Source organism: Antechinus flavipes, chromosome 2 (assembly GCF_016432865.1).
Source record: "Antechinus flavipes isolate AdamAnt ecotype Samford, QLD, Australia chromosome 2, AdamAnt_v2, whole genome shotgun sequence".
NCBI classification, from domain to species: Eukaryota; Metazoa; Chordata; class Mammalia; order Dasyuromorphia; family Dasyuridae; genus Antechinus; species Antechinus flavipes.
The window spans coordinates 332,525,180-332,546,517 of record NC_067399.1 but is presented as its reverse complement, the minus strand read 5'-3'; the positions used below and the strand labels follow the sequence as shown (position 1 = coordinate 332,546,517).

General features: G+C 34.4%; 1 protein-coding gene across 1 annotated transcript in view; it reads right to left on the bottom strand.

Moving 5' to 3' along the window:
- SYT16 (synaptotagmin 16) overlaps positions 1–21,338 on the bottom strand; it is a 209,373-nt gene that overhangs the window by 3,231 nt on the left and 184,804 nt on the right. Inside the window, exons 6-7 of the mRNA XM_051977788.1 lie at positions 18,576–19,019; positions 10,576–10,765 (exon numbers count right to left, since the gene is read on the bottom strand). Of these exons, the coding sequence (XP_051833748.1) occupies positions 10,576–10,765; positions 18,576–19,019 (634 nt within the window). The remainder of the gene's footprint in view (positions 1–10,575; positions 10,766–18,575; positions 19,020–21,338) is intronic.

Below are 21,338 nucleotides of genomic sequence, written 5' to 3'. Positions count from 1 at the left end.
TTCTTGTATTCCCTAGGATATATAGTCTTTGCTGAGGCCTCTGGATTCTATCATCATGAAGCAGTATAGTTATGATACAGCACTCTGATTCATTTCCCACAGCAGCAATTATCAGTATGACATTGGTCAAGTCATTATCCACTTTGATTTCAAATCTATAAAATGGAGATGAAAATACTAGCTTGATTTGCCTTGTTCTCTAGCACAATATGTAACAATGACAAGCATTCTTTATAAAGTTGGCCCCAAAGAGAAAGGGGCAAAAGGGATCCAAATAATACCAAAATAGTATACTATTTTTGCACCTTTTCCAGAAGAGAATATTATAAAGGATATGTCCTCTTGGACAATTTATCACATCTATGTTAAGCTTGCTTAAATGTGATATATCAAATTTCTATTAACTACTGGAGTATTTTGCAATGTTTCTCACTATCCTAATGTGTGAGCTGTACTTTCAAGAATCTGTGTCAGGGTGTTTTCCCAATTCGATCATTCTATAAATCCCATTCAATGTAGGTTGCAAGTTGATTCCTGTTTATTGCTCACTCTCCTACAGAACCACAATTCTAACTTTTAAAAGTGTAAACCCAGATTTCTGCAATTTTCTGTTCCCTCAAAGTGCCTCTAAGAAAGGAAATTACAACCTGCAGCTTTCTCTATGTTGATCTTTTTTTCTTCCTATTCCCATTTGATGTGTTATTTTATGCACTTATCTGCTGAGAAACACAAGGTGTGAAATTACACATCAGGTGTGAAAACACTTTTCTGTCTCAAAAGCAGGGCTCTCCACTCTTCACACTGTTCCACACAAAAAAGCTGTCAAGAAACTGACAATTGGGAGGCAAACTGTGAGGTTCCACAGCTGCCCAGTCACATAATTCTTACAAGAAAAGTTTGATCCAGGGCCCAAACTACTTGAGCAATTTTCCTGCCAGCATAACCTTAAAGACTGAGGTTGACCCTTCAAACAAAGTTCTGCCCATTAGACAAAGAGAGCACTTTCAGGGTTTATCCTATTCCCACGATTGTTCTCCGATTATAGAAAAGGGCAATTTAATACAATAACTGCATTTGTTCAAGGTGACTAGTAAGGTGTCACAAAGTACAAGAGAAAAGATAATAATTTACTAAACAATCTAGACACATTAGTACAGAAGGGAAAAGATGGACAAAATTTTTCCAGTAGGGCTGATGCTAAAATGAACATTTTGTCAGAAGCAACATGCCTCATGCTAAAATACCAGAAGACAAGCCTGCCTGTAGAACATTTGGACAGCTTGTGGGCCTGGCTTTGGACAGCTGGTAATTGATTTTAGAGCAGTAAATTTGCTGAGTTTTAGTAAACTCCCATTCAATTCAAGTCAATAAATATGTATTAAGCACCTACCAAGACATTGTGCTAGACACTGGCAATATCCTAATATTCCAATGGATTTGTGATCTCATCCACATCTGTACCAGCATTATATCTAAATAGGACATGGGACTTTGTCCCAAGCACTGGCATCTAGGGAGGTGTCACTTTAGTCCTGAAATCCTACCCCTATATCAGATTTGGAGAACAAGGAAAGACTAGAATAGGGTAAAGGATCTGGGAAAGGAGACTGGGGAAGGAGGATTAATGAATAGACACCCTCTTCTCTGACACTATGGTACCCACTATAGAACTATTTCTCCTGAGCTTATGTGCCTTTCTCAGCTTTCAAAATCTATTTCCCCTACTATCTCTCACCAAATTATTATCCCTTTTCTGCTTAGCTGTTGCCTTCTCAGTCTTTGTCTTCGGAAACTCCTCTTCATCTTAAATCTTTTAATTCTATCTTCTGGTGATCACAGAAACCTAGATTTATGCTGAAGAAACCTAGTTTCCTGGCACTCTCTTTAAGACTGGTTGTTTCTCTCATAAACTAGGATATACTGCAAAGAACAGGAGCTGCCATAGTCCTTGCTTCTCACTGCTACTTTCAATCCCTACCTTGCCAAGCATGTCATCATTATTCTCCCCTTTAAAGTTTTCTCTCTTCTGTCTGAATGTTTTTTTTTTCTGATTATCTGTGGATCTTGAGATCACTCTCCCTCTTCCTCAGTAAGTACCTAGAACTTACCTCAGTCCTCTTCTCCGTGGGGTCCCAGTCTATCAACTTCCATGACTCAGTTTCTATTCTACTTCAACAACACATAGATGTAGCCCATGCTTTATTACTCTTCCACTCCCATCCCCACTCAAATGAATTTGCAAGAATTCTACAGTTATCCCTTCCATACCTCAGCTTTCTTTATTGTGGTATTTTGTGTCAGCAGTAGAAATTAAATGGAAATTTGGGGGAAGTTTTGTTGAAGCTGACAACAATCTATGAAGGCCAGCAGACAATACAGAAAAATTCTAGAAACTCAGAAATGCATAAAATATATGTATAGTATTATAATATCACATATTTTGTCTTTTAATACCATAATAACTCAGACTTATCAGGTATGAAGGAAGGGACAAAAAATTTTACAAGGATTTTTCATATTATAGGTGTGCTCTACTCCTAATTCCCACAATGTGGAAGGGATTAGTATAGTTAACAGTTCTGATAAACATTTCCTTAGATTATTCAGATTGCAAAAGATCTATGTTTGACCATTTATTGCAACTTACCTATCTCCCACTATAAATCAGCCATATTGGAATCACTCAACATTCTGAGGCTCTTATTTAACATGTTCTAATTACACAGGTGCTAATATCAGCCATTCTCCACCCCCCAAAAAAAGTCTCTATGGAGCAGCTGTGGGACCCAACCTTTTTTATTTTCAGTCTCCTTACCTATAAAATGGGAAACAATAGCAGTAATCACCTCACAGGACGATTGTGAGGATCAAATGAGATAATGTGTGTAAAGAGTTTGTAAATCTTAAGATCAAATGAGATAACATATAGAGTATTTGTAAAACTTAAAATGCTACATAAATATTAATTACAGTAAATAATGAATATAATTATAAACTATTATTATTGCTCTAATTATTAAATAGAGATTATATATTTATGGAAAGATGATATATTCTATATATAATTTTATAGAGAATAACATTATTCTAATATTAATCAAACTCATTAGAAATGGTATATCTCAAAATCCTAGTCAACTTAATGTTACTATATATTAATTATCAATTTTCTTTTGTGTGTGTGTTATTTTTTTTATTATAGCTTTTTATTTACAAGATATATGCATGAATAATTTTTCAGCATTGACAACTGCAAAACCTTTTGTTCCAATTTTTCCCCTCCTTCCCCCTACCCCTTCCCCCAGATGGCAGGTTAAAGTATAAGTTAAATACAATATATGTATACATATCTATACAGTTATTTTGCTGCACAAGAAGAATCGGACTTTGAAATAATGTACAATTAACCTGTGAAAAAAATCAAAAATGCAGGTGGGCAAAAACAGAGGGATTGGAAATGCTATGTAGTGGTTCACGCTAATTTCCCAGAGTTCTTTTGCTGGGTGTAGCTGGTTCCATTCATTATTGAACAAATGGAACTGATTTGGTTCATCTCATTGCTGGAGATGGCTACATCCATCAGAATTGATCATCATATAGTATTGTTGGTGAAGTATATAATGATCTCCTGGTCCTTCTCATTTCACTCACCATCAGTTCATGTAAGTCTCTCCAGGCCTTTCTGAAATAATCCTTCTGGTCATTTCTTACAGAACAATAATATTCCATAATATTCATATAGCACAGTTTATTCAGCCATTCTCCAATTGATGGGCATCCACTCAGTTTCCAATTTCTGACCACTACAAAGACAGCTTACACAAAACATTCTTGCATATACAGGCCCCTTTCCTTTCTTTAAGATCTCTTTGGGATATAAGCCCAGTAGTAACGGTGCTGGATCAAAGGATATGCACAATTTGATAAGTTTTTGAGCATAGTTCCAAATTGCTCCCTGGAATGGCTAGATTATCAGTTTTCAAAGAATTAAAATATATCATATTAAATTTATAAAATACTAAAGTATCTTATATTGCCTTTGGGTAGAGATATTAAAATGAGCCAGTATTGAGTTAGAAAACAAAAAAAATTCATTTTTAAAAGCATAGTAGTTTAGTTCAAACTACACTTGAAAAAGAATCACCACTACTATTATAATTAATTATTGCTATTGTTATTAATTGATATCAATAACAGTGACCCAAATTAAAACCAGCAACTGCAATGTCCTGATAAACTACCAGGGCTGCCTGGAACTAATTTAAAATATAATTGGGAAATTTCTAATAAAATACATAAAATATAGGCATTGTTAATTTGTGTTTGAGCCTCGAATTAGCTAGAATCTAAACAGCAAGAAAGCTCATCAGTTTAAAAATAGTTTTAAAAGCTGGTATGAAGTTTGTTGCATTTTAGAAGCAACCCAGAGTTTGGCCCTTTGTTCTCAGATTCATGTTAAGCATACTTTAGCAATTTCCTAATGAATTTATCCTAATGAACAGAGAAAGGCACAATTTTAAAGGGATTCTTCATTTAAAAAAAAAGCTGTCATACAAATATAAGGGAGAAACAAATATCAAATTGAGGTGTGTCCCTATCAACCTGAGGAAATTACAAGACACAAACTCTTATTAGCCTCTAATCAAATCTAATAAAAATTTATTTGACTAACTAATAGGACGTGGAGAATTCAAAATAATTAGTTGATTAAAGAATCAGCTACTACTGAGGCCCATCAATGGGGGATGGCTAAATAAGTCATGTTATATGAATCTCATGGAATATTATTGTTTTATAAGAAATAATGAGCAGACTGATTTCAGAAATGCCTGGAAATATTTAAATGAACTAATGCTGAGTCAAGTGAACAGAACCAAGGGAGCATTGTACACAGTAATAAGATTATGTGATGTTCAACTGTGATAGACTTGGCTCTTGTCAACAGTGAGTTGATTCAAACCAATTCCAATAGACTTGGGATGGAAAGTGTCATCCACATTCAGAGAGAACTATAGAAAATGAATGTGGATCAAAGTGATCCACCTTTTTTGGTTTTGTTCTTCATTTGCTTAGGTTTTTTTCTTTCCTCTTGTTTTTTTTTCTTTTGATCTGATTTTTCTTGTGAAGCATGACAAATTTGGAAATATGTTTAGAAAAAATGCACACGTTTAATCTATATCAAACTGCTTGCTGCTTAGGGAGGGGCAAAGGGAGAAAGAAAGAGAAAAATTTGGAAAACAGTGTTCTTTAAAGGTGAATGTGGAAAACTATCTTTGTGTGTATTTGGAGAAATAAAATACCAGATTAAAAAGAAACAGCCACTCTTTCTTGGAAATCTATAAAAATTAACTGATGATCATCTTTAAAACTCAGCTTTTGAGGACTGAAACTTCTTTTTTTTTTATTTGTGCATTCCAATAAAATGAAGCAATTGAAAGGGTAAAAGGTTATTTTGCTTACTCCTCTTTCCCCACTAACATTCCCACCCCCTTCCACACACACACACACATACAACCACCATGAGGCAATAATGGAAACTTACACCAAAAGTATATGGCTATGGGATATGGGTTTGTATGTGGTATAAGAAGGAAGTTCAAATAGATTGTTTCAGAACCCCAAGCTCCTAGAGAGGAAGGATTCTGAATTTTCTGAGCAGCACAACAAAATCTAGCCTTCTAGTAAAATAAAATAATAATAATTACAGAATAGCCACAGTCTCAGGAATTACCTTAGTTTCAGAATTCCTGAAGTCGGGAATTGGACAATGAATATTTTAGAGTTCTGCAGACTTAGTCTGTCAGCTCATCTCAAATAGAGTACATTTGGCTCTTAGCCTGGTGTTTGTGATCACAGTGTCAGATTTCTTTGGATTTTGAATCCCACCTGAGCTTCCTTGACTAATGACTATAGGTTCCTTGCCCCTACAAACAGAACACTGAAGGCTTCAGATGATCTAGAGCATCTCTGGTCAGAGTCTTGATAGACTTCTGTCTTATTGACTTGAGTATGCTGCTTTTCCCATAGGATCAATTTCTCCAAAAATTGGGTTTTTGGTTGTCTAATTTGTGAAATCTTGGGTTGGATGAAGAAGTTTTCTATTTTGTTTTACATGTCTTGAATCTATTTGATCTAAGGCCCTTTGCAAAGGATTTTTCTCCCTCCATATCTCATTTTAGAGACAGTAAGGGGGGGGGGGGAGGGGAAGACTGGAAGTTACTGATTGCTGACCTAAACCAATGTTTATCACTTCTCTGGGCCTCATTCCCCATTTACAAAATGAAAGAGTTAAATTCAGTTCTCTCTAAGGCCTCTTCCAAATCTAAAAGAGATTATGTGATTCTAGGCTAGAGCCTTCGGCATTAGCTCTTGATCTTCACTCCTTACACTAAGCAACCTAATTTGCTTTTCTCTTTGTCTTTCCTAAAGTTGCTGCCATTGTGTGTGTCTAACGAGGTTAATATGCTGCTGCTCTAAGTATTATCATTTGGGATATAATTACCATGTATGGTTAATCATGCACATGCTGAGAAGCTGGGTAAGTTGTTGTTTTTAACTGGAGGGAACATCTTAATGATAGTTTTTGACAAGTTATATTTATGTGAACAATATAATTGCATGGAGTAGAAGCAAGCTTGGATCCGGCATAAGATAACTTGGTCGAAGATTAACCATCAATGTTTTCTGAGAGTGCCAGCATCCTTAGCCCTGAGGTGCTATGTTCATTTAACAAGGGAACAACTCACACTCAAGGGGGTAAACTAAATTACTAGAGCCATATCACAACTGAGAGGCTAGATTAGAACTTTGCAGCTGCCTAACTTGTCAGGGAACTTACTATTCTCCCATGAAGCCTGGCTCAGGCAACTACTAAATTGATCCATTTCTTAAGTCACTCTTTTTTTTCCATCATAAGGGTATATAAAAATTTAAATTCATATCAAGGGCCTAACCCTGGAAACTTCATCAGTGGTACTTCTCTTTTTTCTGAATAGAACATATTTTATTAACCTAAGAGAATGAAGAATGGACGTTTAAATCTTTGAATAATCAACAAAATTCTCTTCTTTCTTTTTTGTATTTTAAAGCATGGAGACTTTTTATTTTTTTTTATTTTTATTTATTTCCCTCTCCCAACTACTTGTACTACCTGTGGAAAACAAAGAATAACAAAATTTAATAAAAATATGTATAAATGATTTCTATTGATGGTATTAACCATCAGTCCCTTATCTGGAGGTTGGTAGCACGTGCCATCAAAATTTCTCTGGAATTATGCCAATAAGAACTACAAAATCTTTCAAGATAAAGATAACTTTAACTTCAAATAACTTTAAATAACTTAAATAACTTCAAGATAAAGATAACTTTACAATACTGCTGATCCTATGTAAACTATTCTGTTTACTTCACTTTGCATCAGTTCATATGGGTTTTCCCATATATTTCAGAAATCATTCTTTTTATTACTATAGCAAAATATTATTTCATTTACCTTCATATGCCACTATTTACTCATATGTTCCCCAATTGATGCCCATTCTCTCAGTTTTCAATCATTTGTTACAGAAGAAGAAGAAAAGAGTTGCTATGAAAATTTTGTATATATAGATCCTTTTCCTCTTTCTTGGATTTTTATGGGGTAAAGGTCTATTTTAGTAATATTGCTGTGTCACTGTTCAATGGCCTTTTGACCATAAATCCAAAAAGCTTTCCAGAATGGTTAGACTAGATTGCAGCTCCACCAACAATGCATTAGTGTGTCTGTTTTCCCATATCCCCTCCATCTTTTGCTATTTTTCTTTTTTTTTGTCATCTTAGCCAGTTTCACATTTATGAGATAATATCTCAGAGTTGTTTTAATTTGCATTTCTCTAATTATTAGGGATTTAGAGCATATTTTCATATGATTATTAATGTTTAATGTATTTTTCTGAAAACTGCCTATTTAGATCCTTTTAAAAAGGCAGTTAGGTGATATGCCTGTTAGAGTGTCAAGTCTGAGCTTAAGAAAAGCTGAGTTCAAATCCAGCCTATCATATGTACCAGCTATGTGACCCTGGGGAAGTCATTTAACCCTATTTGCTTCAAGTTTCCTCATTTGTAAAATAAGCTGGAGAAGGAAATGACAAATCATTCCAGAATCTTTGTAAGATGGATATTTATGAAATGACTGAACAACATATCCTTTGACAATCATTTAGGAAACGATTCTTATTCTTTTAAATTGACTCAGTTCCCTATATATTTTACAAATAAGATCTCCATCAGACAAATTTACTGTAAAGATTTTTTTCTCCAATTTTTTTCTCGTTTTAGCAGCATTAGTTTTGTTAAAAATCAGTGTTTCAGTAAAGAGTTTATTGCAATTTTTTTAATTTACATAATCCAAATTATCCATTTTATCTCCTGAAAACTTCTCTATCTCCTGTTTGGTCATGAACTTTTTTCTTGTCTATAGATCTGATAGGTAATTTCTTTCTTGCTCCTTCAGTACTTCTTAATAACTATTCTTGAAGACTGGGATCTCTTCACTGTCATGTATATAAAGCTTAGTGATTAAGCAAAATACAAAACCACCTTCTTTTCCCTTTTCCTCAGCAAAAAGCAGCAGTACACAAAGCATCACTTCTGAAATCAAAGAGCCTAGATTTAAATCCTGTTTATCACTTATTAGCTGAATGATTTGGAGAAGTTATTTAAACTGTGGTTCATATATCAGACAAAATGAAGGAGGGAAGGTCTATGGAAAAGCTTGGTAGCAGCAGCTTTGCATAGAATTATATAAGTTCAGTCATCAGATGTTCCAAATGTCACTTCAAAAACAAAACTATCTCTAGTAAATAAATACTATTGCACAATTAAGAAACAGAAAATGCAGCAATGATATGTATCCAAAGTAACTATGTTGCCTGCTTTGGATATCGGTGCTATCTGAAAGCTTCATGAGCATTACTGTTACCCAGAGCTCAGAAGTTTTCCCTTGCTAATTTTAAATTAAATTATTAATTTAATAATTTATTATTATTTATTAATTTATTATGTTTTTAATATTTAGATATAATATTATTATTATAATAAAAATGAATTAATTAATAAAAATTAAATAATTTTAATCTCCCACCTAAAAATCAATAGGCTTAATAAAGATAGACTAAAATAAATCCTGTCACATAAAAATGTGGTCTTCTGCAGAGTTGAATAGTAACAAATCATAGACCCAGATCTGAATGTAGATTTTGGTCAGGTGGTACTCTTCCTTGCATATTCAGATGCCAAAGATGGGTTACTTATGCCTCTTTCATTACTCATTTCATAAGCAATGACTTCCCACTTCTTGGCTAGCTAATCTCCAGGCCATGGATCAAAAAATATGTTGAAATAATAGAAATTTTAAGTACGGTAGAGTTGACTTCTGATCAATACTCAACCCAGGAAGGTAATAAAAGAAAGGAGCAAATGCAGAATTATGTGTAAAGATAGGCTTGAGCACTAGTTTCTTTTGTGAAGTATGGAGATCTGTGATGTAAACTGAAAGACATCTGATATGACACAATGGATAAAGTATCAGGAAGTATCAGGAAGACCATGGTTCAAATCTAGCCCCAATCACTTATCAGTTGTGTGAGGCTAGGCAAGTCACTTAATCTCTATTTGCCTCAATTTCTTCAACTGTAAAATGGAGACCTACCACTCAGGATTGTTATAAGATTCAAATAAGGTGATAATTGTAAAGTGTTTATTATAATACCACTTAAATATTAGCAGTTATCAAATATGGGTGAGTTTTTTTTTTATTGAATTAGAAGGGGAGTTTGGATATTGTCCTACTTGAAGGTTGATTATATCTTTTCAAATAAGAGTTTTCCAGCACTAGACCTAGTCCAAGTAAAGACTAGCAATCAAGCAAGAATTAATCTACTTTTAATAAAGTAAAACTAACACAATTAAAATAGTATTAAATGCTACAATAAGCCACGAAGAAGCTTTCAAATAACTGAGAGTAGAAAAGACCACTATGTATAAGGGATTGAATAGAATCATAAGACTTGGAAGGCATCTTTCAACTTCCTAACTTGACAATGAGGAAATTGAGTTAGAGAAAGGATAAAAGATTTGTTTCAGAGGACATAGAAGAGAAAGTCATAGAGTAAAACTCAGTTATCCTAATTCCCAGCATTTTATTTAGGGGGACAGGTTCAACTATATCACACTGATTATTTAGTGGTATCTTTTCTAATAATGAGACATTCCAACTTAGGATCCTAATAGTACCTGAATTATTTGGCCTTATTAATATATTTCAATTATATTGCTGAATATGGTATAGTTTTTTATACTTAAAAATAAATTTTTATATATAAACATTAAAATAGGATTGAGCATGTTGGGTATTGGGAAATCTTTGGATTTTGAAAGCGTTTCCACTTAATTAAACAGGGAAACATTGAAAAGCTCATCTAAACTTCATTAAGATCTTTTTTAGTATAAAAATTATAGAAATAAGACAGAGGCAGGTGTGGTTTCAACTAGTCTCTGTAAGTACTTTTGCTGGCAGAACAGAATTTCACTTACCAGGAGGTCTGTTAATAGCAAGGTTTCGGAAATGGCTGCCTTTGATAATTTCTACAGATAATCGTCCCGTTGTAGCATTATATGACAATCCCACCAAGAGCTCTGGCACCCCTCCATGAGACAAAGACTGTGTGGATGAAGCACTATCACTGTGAGAAACTGCAGACAGGCTGAGCTGAGACTCTCCACTCTGGCAGGAAAGAACAACAAAGAAACCATTGGGACACTTCACACTACTCCTTTTTCTATCCAGCTTACATTATGTTGGGTGAAATTGTGACATGATTTCAATGGCTGCCAAAGATTTCAAATTGTGCACCCTATGTGAATAATAATGGGGCAGGAGAACAGAATCAAGGCTAAGGTCTCTGCATCATTAGCCAGACACATTTATTTAAAGATCTGTCTCTGTTCAATATTTCCTCTCTGAAAACAAAAGGCTATGGATGTTATTACCAATGTAAATCAAAACCTTGAATATATACACACAGATAATAATACATTTAATATAAACCAAAATTCCCCTTAGAGTAATTTCTACTTGAATGTTTCAACAGGATTTATCTACTCTAGCACTGCTTCTGTTCCCTATTGTTTCTTAATGAATATAGCAATGCATGAAGTCATGATTTTGGAATATATTACAGCACACGAAACATGGGATCTCTCTCTTTTTTTTTTTTTTAACTTTTTTGAAGGTTGTAAGTTCTACCTGCTATCTCCTCTCCCTCTCCCCGCAGAAAATAAATGAAAATGAAATTCTACAATTATCTGAAAAAGGTTCTTACCCATTTTATAGATAAGTCAATGTGAGGTTATACATTGTTGTATCTTTGGGGATAGAAAAATAATCTTTGATTTAATTCACATGGAGAACTACTAGTGTGGACACTTTCTTCACTGAGGCAGTTAGTCAACTCTTTATACATACAGGCTTGGGAAGCAGCCACGTGACACAATGGATAATATGCTGGCCCCAGAATCAAGAAAACCTGACTTTAAACCCCACTTCAGACACTTACTAGCTATGTGACCCCGGACAACTTACTTAATCTCTGTCTCAGTTTCTTTAACTATAAAATGGGGATAATAACAGCAGCTACTTCACAGGATTGTTGTGAAGATCAAATGAAATAATATTTGTAAAGTGCTTAGCTAGTGCAGTGCCTAACCCATACTCTATAAATGCTTATTCCCTGTTGCATAGGACCTGTCTAATTTTTTTTAAATTTTATTTTATTTAATAATAACTTTGTTTGACAGAATCCATGCCAGGATAATTTTTACACGACATTATCCCTTGCAATCACTTATGTTTCGTTTTTTCCCCTCCCTCCCTCCTCCCCCCCCCAAGATGGCAAGCAGTCCTATATATGTTAAATATGTTGCAGTATATCCTAGATACAATACATATTTGCAGAACCGAACAGTTCTCCCGCTGCACAGGGAGAATTGGATTCAGAAGGTAAAAATAACTCGGGAAGAAAATCAAAAATGCAAATAGTTCACATTCATTTCCCAGTATTCCTTATTTGGGTGTAGCTGTTTCTGTCCATCATTTCTCCAATGAAACTCAGTTAAGTCTCTTTGTCAGAGAAATCCACTTCCATCAGAATACATCCTCATACAATATCGTTGTCGAAGTGTATAATGATCTCCTGGTTCTGCTCATCTCACTTAGCATCAGTCCATGTAGGTCTCTCCAAGCCTCTCTGTATTCATCCTGCTGGTCATTCCTTACAGAGCAATAATATTCCATAACATTCATATACCACAATTTACCCAGCCATTCTCCAATTGATGGGCATCTATTCATTTTCCAGTTTCTAGCCACTACAAACAGGGCTGCTACAAACATTTTGGCACATACAGGTCCCCTTCCCTTTTTTAATATCTCTTTGGGGTATAAGCCCAATAGAAACACTGCTGGATCAAAGGGTATGCACAGTTTGATAACTTTTGGGGCATAATTCCAGATCGCTCTCCAGAATGGTTGGATTCGTTCACAACTCCACCAACAATGCATCAGTGTCCCCGTTTTCCCGCATCCCCTCCAACATTCATCATTATTTTTTCCTGTCATCTTAGCCAATCTGACAGGTGTGTAGTGATATCTCAGAGTTGTCTTAATTTGCATTTCTCTGATCAATAGTGATTTGGAACACTCTTTCATGTGAGTGGTAATAGTTTCAATTTCTTCATCTGAAAATTGTCTGTTCATATCCTTTGACCATTTATCAATTGGAGAATGGCTTGATTTTTTATAAATTTGAGTCAGTTCTCTATATATTTTGGAAATGAGGCCTTTATCAGAACCTTTAATTGTAAAGATGTTTTCCCAGTTTGTTACTTCCCTACTAATCTTGTTTGCATTCGTTCTGTTTGTACAAAGGCTTTTTAATTTGATATAATCAAAATTTTCTATTTTGTGATCGGTAATGGTCTCTAGTTCATCTTTGGTCACAAATTTCTTTCTCCTCCACAAGTCTGAGAGATAAACTATCCTATGTTCCTCTAATTTATTTATAATCTCGTTCTTTATGCCTAGGTCATGGACCCATTTTGATCTTATCTTGGTATGTGGTGTTAAGTGTGGGTCCTTGCCTAATTTCTGCCATACTAATTTCCAGTTATCCCAGCAGTTTTTATCAAATAATGAAATCTTATCCCAAAATTTAGAATCTTTGGGTTTGTCAAACACTAGATTGCTATAGTTGACTATTCTGTCTTGTGAACCTAACCTTTTCCACTGATCAACTAATCTATTTCTAAGCCAATACCAAATGGTTTTGGTGATTGCTGCTTTATAATATAATTTTAGATCAGGTACAGCTAGACCACCTTCATTTGATTTTTTTTCATTAATTCCCTTGAGATTCTCGACTTTTTATTGTTCCATATGAATTTTGTTGTTATTTTTTCTAAATCATTAAAATATTTTCTTGGAAGTCTGATTGGTATAGCACTAAATAAATAGATTAGTTTAGGGAGTATTGTCATCTTTATTATATTCGCTCGGCCTATCCAAGAGCACTTAATATTTTTCCAATTATTTAAGTCTGACTTTATTTGTGTGAAAACTTTTTTGTAATTTTGCTCATATAATTCCTGACTTTCCTTTGGTAGGTAGATTCCCAAATATTTTATGCTATCAACAGTTATTTTGAATGGAATTTCTCTTTGTATCTCTTGCTCTTGGATTTTGTTGGTGGTGTATAAGAATGCTGAGGATTTATGGGGATTTATTTTGTATCCTGCTACTTTGCTAAAATTATGAATTATTTCTAATAGCTTTTTAGTAGAATCTCTGGGGTTTTCTAGGTATACCATCATATCATCTGCAAAGAGTGATAGTTTGGTTTCCTCATTGCCTACTCTAATTCCTTTAATCTCTTTCTCGACTCTTATTGCAGAGGCCAATGTTTCTAATACAATATTGAATAATAATGGTGATAGTGGGCAACCTTGCTTCACTCCAGATCTTACCGGGAAAGGTTCCAGTTTTTCCCCATTGCATATGATGCTTACTGAAGGTTTAAAATATATGCTCCTAACTATTTTAAGGAAAAGTCCTTTTATTCCTATGCTCTCAAGTGTTTTTATTAGGAATGGCTGTTGGATTTTATCAAATGCTTTTTCTGCATCTATTGAGATGATCATATGGTTTTTGTTTGGTTGGTTGTTGATATAGTCAATTATGTTAATAGTTTTCCTAATATTGAACCAGCCCTGCATTCCTGGTATAAATCCTACTTGGTCATAGTGTATTATCCTGGGGATGATTTTCTGTAATCTTTTTGCTAATATTTTATTTAAGATTTTAGCATCAATATTCATTAGGGAGATTGGTGTATAATTTTCTTTCTCTGTTTTCAGCCTACCTGGTTTAGGTATCAGTACCATATCTGTGTCATAAAAGGAGTTTGGTAGGACTCCTTCAATCCCTACTTCTTCAAATAGTTTATTTAGCATTGGAGTTAATTGATCTTTAAATGTTTGATAGAATTCAGATGTAAATCCACCTGATCCTGGGGTTTTTTTCTTAGGGAGTTGATTGATAGTTTGTTCTATTTCTTTTTCTGAGATAGGAGTGTTTAGGATATTTACTTCTTCCTCTGTTAGTTTAGGCAAGCTATATTTTTGGAGGTATTCTTCTATTTCATTTAAGTTGTCGAATTTATTGGCGTAAAGTTGGGCAAAGTAACTCCTAATTATTGCTCTAGTTTCCTCTTCATTAGTGGTGAGTTCTCCCTTTTCATTTTTAAGACTAACAATTTGATTTTCCTCTTTCCTTTTTTTAATCAGATTTACTAAGGGTTTGTCTATTTTGTTGGTTTTTTCATAGAACCAACTCTTAGTTTTATTAATTAATTCAATAGTTTTTTTACTTTCAATTTTATTGATCTCTCCTTTTATTTTTTGAATTTCAAGTTTAGTGTTTGACTGGGGGTTTTTAATTTGTTCCTTTTCTAGCATTTTTAGTTGCAAGCCCAATTCATTGACCTTCTCTTTCTCTATTTTATACAAATAGGCCTCTAGAGATATGAGATTTCCCCTTATTACCGCTTTGGCTGCATCCCATACATTTTGGTATGATGTCTCATTATTATCATTTTCTTGGATGAAGTTATTAATTATGTCTATAATTTGCTGTTTCACCCAATCATTCTTTAGTATGAGGTTATTTAGTTTCCAATTATTTTTTGGTCTACTTTCCTGTGGCTTTTTATTGAATGTAATTTTCAATGCATCATGGTCTGAAAAGGATGCATTCACTATTTCTGCCTTACTGCATTTGAGTTTGAGGTTTTTATGTCCTAATATATGGTCAATTTTTGCATAAGTTCCATGAACTGCTGAAAAGAAGGTGTACTCCTTTCTGTCCCCATTACATTTTCTCCAGAGATCTATCATATCTAATTTTTCTAGTATTCTATTTATCTCTTTGACTTCTTTCTTATTTATTTTGTGGTTTGATTTATCTAATTCTGAGAGTGCAAGGTTGAGATCTCCCACTATTATAGTTTTACTGTCTATTTCTTCTTGCAGCTCTCTTAATTTCTCTTTTAAGAATTTAGATGCTACACTACTTGGTGCATATATGTTTAATATAGATACTTCTTCATTATTCATTCTACCCTTTAGCAAGATATAGTGCCCTTCCTTATCTCTTTTGATTAGATCAATTTTTGCTTTAGCTTGATCTGAGATCAGGATGGCTACCCCTGCTTTTTTGGCTTCACCTGAAGCATAGTAGGTTTTGCTCCAACCTTTTACCTTTAACCTGCATGTATCACCCCGCTTCAGGTGTGTTTCCTGTATACAACATATTGTAGGATTCTGGCTTTTAATCCATTCTGCTAACCGCTTCCTCTTTATAGAGGAGTTTACCCCGTTCACATTTATGGTTAAAATGACCAATTCTGTATTACTTGCCATCTTGTTAACCCCGGTTTATGCTTTTCTCCCTTCTTACTCCCTTACCCCCCTTCCCAGTATTAAGCTTGTGAGCACCACTTGCTTCTCACAGCCCTCCCTTTTTTAGTATCCCTCCCCCCCCCCCTTAGAAGGACCTGTCTAATTAGTACGTGATTAAGGTCAAATTTTAAATCAAGTCTTCCTGGCTCAAGGCCAGTGCTCTATCCCCTGAGCCATCCAGCTGCTTCAAAGTGTAGTATCATAGTGTAGTTATCATAGCTCTATTATTTTACAGATGAGGAAACTAAGAATCATAGAGGGAAACCAACTTGTCTGTGTTCTCTTAGTCACTAGATTTACAGTCAAAAGACCTTGACTTAAAGCCTAGATATACTATTTATTACCTGTGTGAACTTAGAAAAAATCATTCACCTCTACTTGGCTCAGTTTGCTCAAAAGAATTGAATTAGATTATAATCAAGGCCCAATCCAGTTCTAAAATGCTATGATGCTATATAAATTTAAACTATTATAGGTCATTGTAAAAAATGGGGAAAATAACCTCAATATCCAGCAATAGGGAATGGCTAAAGCAAATTGTAGGGCAGTGTAATATAGTGAATAGAGAGCTTGTCTCCCAGCAAATGATGATGAGTTGAAGTCTGACACATATCATGTGACCATGGGTAATTTTTTTTTTCTTTTTGTTTTTAAACTTCTCAATACCCCAATAAACTCTCTAAGACTAAAAGTTACAAAGCAGGAGCCAATATTCATTGGTAAAAGAAATTGTCTATGGTGGAAGTTCTCTGTATTAATTAAAGCACTAATCTCATCCCTTCCTCTATCATATTAATAGAATATATGATGCAGTTTAAAATACCATACAGGGATAAAGCAAAGAAATTTAGAAAGATTTTTATGAAATAGAAAAAGAAAGCATTAGAACTAAAAGAATGGAAAAATACTGATATACTAAACTGTGGGAGGGAAAAGTGAGACTGAATAGAGAATCCTGATGATGAATTGGAGTGAGTAAAATCTTGTGATTTATTGTGTTGAAATTAATTCATTTAAATGTATATTTTTAATTTATTCAATCAATAAGTATTTACTACCTATTTTGCATATTAAAGAGTCTGTAAAGACAAAAGAGAAAAAAATACTCCTGCTCTTTCTTATATACAACCTGACCATTCTAAATCTGTTTTCTTCATATATAAACGAATGGAATTTGGAGGAACAAATCTATAATGTTCCTTCTAGCTCTGATTAATAATTAATAAAAAACAATTTCTCCAAAAGGAGAATGGACAGGTCCTCTATCTGTGGTTTTTACTCTTCATTACTTTCCATATATCTTATACCAGACTTAAGCAAGATGAAAAAAGATATGTATCATATTTCTACTCTTATGAAAAGGGTCATCTTTCCTAGCTACTTCTTCCATATCTGTCCCCAGATAGACACTAGATTTGGGATTCTATTGTATTTCAACTGATTTAAACTCTCTCTTTATATTTCTTGACTCATGAATCTAACATCCTCTATATCTTAGACCTTCCCTTACCTACTTCTGCCCCCTTCCTGGGTAATATAATAATAACTTTGTTACTATCACAAAATGAATTATTATAGTAATAGGCTGCACTGTACAATATGATGCAAAACATTTCCAATATTTCTCTACTTTAATGCCTACCCATTTTTTACACTTAAAAGTTAGATATTAAGATGCAAATTACCCAATTCCTGAAGGTACAGAAATTTAATGAAATGCATTCCTCCCTCCCTTTCAGCAACAGAAATTACAATAATTATGAGCAATTAACAATATATTTCTAGTGTCCCATTAAGAGAACTAAGAATATGGTCTTTAAGGTCTTAGCTCTATTCTTTGTTCTGATTACTCATGGGAAAGAGGAAAAATGAGCATGATTAAATAGCTATTTTCAAATAGCCAACTTTAAAAAAATGGAGGGTCTCATACATAGGTGCAAATATCCATTGCAGGAGCTAACTTTTCAACTTGAAAATCCAAGTGGCTCTTTTCTGAAAACTTGTCATAGAAAAGAATACCAAGAGGACCCACAAACACTTTATTTAATGGAATAAGGCCCACAGCAAGAAGGTGTGCATCATCACCTGGAGTACCAGACTGCTAGCTTGATGACCTTATCTCAATTGTACATGTTGCATTCCAGTTTTTGAAAGTCTAGTCTTTGATTTTTTTCCCATTGAAAAGTTCAATCATTAGTGAATCTCAAGGCCATATTCTTCTTATATTCTGATGTCTTCCTTTTCCACCCCACCCTATTCTAGCCACTGTTTTTACTTCATAAAATGAACAAAAACCAAATAAATCTATCAAGTTAATGTGAAGGTAAGAATAAAGATCCCCTGTATCATAAGCAAAATTAATGATTTATAAAGTGATTCTATGTGAAGCCCCAACAGAAAGTTAGATAGAAGGGTTCCTTGAATTATGATGTTTCTGCCTAATCATGTTAAATCAATAGCTAGCAACCCTTATATCTCTAGCAAAATAGTTTGAATTGGTTAACATCACCATAGATACTTACACTCATATTACTTCTTGGCTCCAAAACCAAAGTCACTTTCATTTTTTGTTTTTGGCACAACTGGCTAAGGTGAAACAAATTTTCTCCCATCATCTTTTCTCGTTTCATCTTGAGTAGAGCATATAGACGGAACCGGACTGCATAGCCCCTCAAATCTTCAGGCTCCACTCTATTAAAGAATACTTTCTCTTTGAAGATCGGGGTGGGCCCTCTTTGAACACTTGTCTTCCCCCTCTGCTTCTTTTTGGGAAGCAGGACCATGTGGACTTGCCATGCATCAGCACCACTCCGATCTTTATCTGGAATGTCCTGGGCCTTTACAACAGTCACTGCAAGCTTTTGGCTGGAAAGATCATATTCAAAGATGACATCTAAGTTCCCACATTTTGAGATGGGTTCACGAGCACTGGGAGGGAAATGAGGAGCATTGAGTCCATCAGACTCCTGTGACAAGATATGAATGGGAACAAGTAAATATTTTTCAGTAGTCAATGAAGTCCTTACAAAGTCCATACAATTGAGACTGACCTATTTGCTTAAGTATTAACATGGAATTAAATCAGATATGACTCTCCGTAAGTCACAGACTCCACCATGATTTTCTGAAGACATATCCAAGTATGAGAAATTGAATCTGAGTTTGAACTGATCTAATCAAGCCAAATGTCTCCATTTCTTTTGAGGACTTTAATCTTGCTGAGGACTCATAGCAGAAAATAATATAAAGAGAGGTATACCTCCATATATCTACATTAACAATGCATTTTGTTATTTACATCATAATCATTTTGATGTCTACCCTACCATTATAAATGTGATCAACAAAATAACTGTGTTAACAGTACAGAATGAGGTACATTTTCTCTCTACATTGATGAAGTAAGCCAACGTTAGCTAAGTGTCTGATAATAGCTTTCTCCGTAGCACTGAAGCTTAGCATTGATTCTGCTCACTAATAAAGCCATCAAAAAGGTATCATATTTCATATTTACAAATTAAGCCCTAAAAATGAAAGTCTATATGTATTAATGTACTAACAAAGATTTTGTTTGTTTAGATTTTGCTTCACACCATGAATTACAGACATTTCCTTCTTCCTTGATGTAGCACAAATTCCTCTCCACATTTTATGATTTATTTTAATTTTAGGACTGAAAATGTATTACTATAAAAATTGAGGTTTCTTGCAGAATGAGAGGAAAGCTTCCCATATCCTTTCTCTCTTAGCATATCAACACATAAGAGTTTCTATTCAGGGACATTTATCTGAGTAAGTTTCAAGTGATAAAAGTGGTTGCTATAGAGATTGGTTTGAATAAAAATGACATGCATATGTATATGCATAAAAAATACTGGAGAAAAGTCTTCAGAAGATAAGTTGAGCCTTCCCACTGGGAAACTGTCACAATTCTCTGTTCAAATACCAAGTTTTTCTATTCTTGATTACATTGCTTGACTAATTAAAAGCCATGTATAAAACAGACATTTTATCTTGGCCAACAGAGATAATGTGCTCTGTCCAACAGAGCTCTAGATTGAGTTTCAGGAAGAACTGGGCTCAACTCCTGCTTTAGAAATAGGTAAGTCAATGAATCAATAAACATTTATTAAGACTTTTTATGTGCCATGCCCAATGCTAGATCCCTAGAATTGAAAGAAAAAATAAAATAATCTTTCCCCTAAATTAGTAGATACCAAGTAAAATTTTTGAGAGGAAAAGCATTAATATTTTGGTTGATCAAAACAGGTTCCCTGTAGAAAGTAGTACTTGAATACAATTAAGGGATCTAAAAATCAGAGACAAAGAGGAAGTACATTATCAGGCTTCGGAGACAGCATAAAGATATGGAGATGAGATGTGAGTATTCTTGTGTAGGGAATAGAAAGAATGCCATTGTCACTGTATCATATAATATAAAAATGGAGGTAAAAAGACTGGAAGAGTAGGAAAGGGTCAAGTTATGATAAACTTTAAAAGTTAAAAGGAGAATTTTACATTTGATTCTAGAGTTAACAGGAAGCCACTGGAATTTGCATGTTAAAAAAATCACTTTTACAACTGAGGGGAGAATTTTTAAGAATGAAAAGGTACTTGAGGCATAGAGACCAATGAGCAGGCTGTTGCCATGGTCCAGACATTAGGTGATGGGGGTATGTAAGTATATCAAAGCAAGATTATAGAAAAGAAGCAGAGGATCACCAAAGCTCTTTGTTGTACCTTCAAAACAACTTTAACGCTCCAAAAATTTCTCTAATCAACTTTAAACAGTGCCTCAATACAAATTCTGGAGTAAAAGAATCCACAAATGGATGGTGTAAAACAATTTTCCGGTCCAAAACAACTTAAAAGATCAGCAGAAAAAATTTGTTGTATTAGGGTGATAGTGGAACTCAATTCAATACAAGCCATATCTAGCAAACCAGCAGTAGTCCTTCTAGGTAACTGAATCAGGCGCACTACTGGCAGCTTCTGGGCCTCTTAGTCTGCAGACAGTAAAAGGATTTTTTTATTATCCATAACTTGCAGTTCTGGGTCTCATTCCCAGAGCAAGGGGAAGCACCAACACATTAGAGCTTGTAGCTACAGAAGACTGGGACACTGGTCTCAGGTCCAAGGTGGAAGAGAATCTTTGTGACCACTCACAGACCAGAATATAGGCTAGGAGATTAGTATATACACCTCTCCCTAGATCATATTACTTTGGAAGAACCAAAGACTTAGCTGAAATTTGGAAGATTGCCCCATCATTCCAGAAGCAGAGC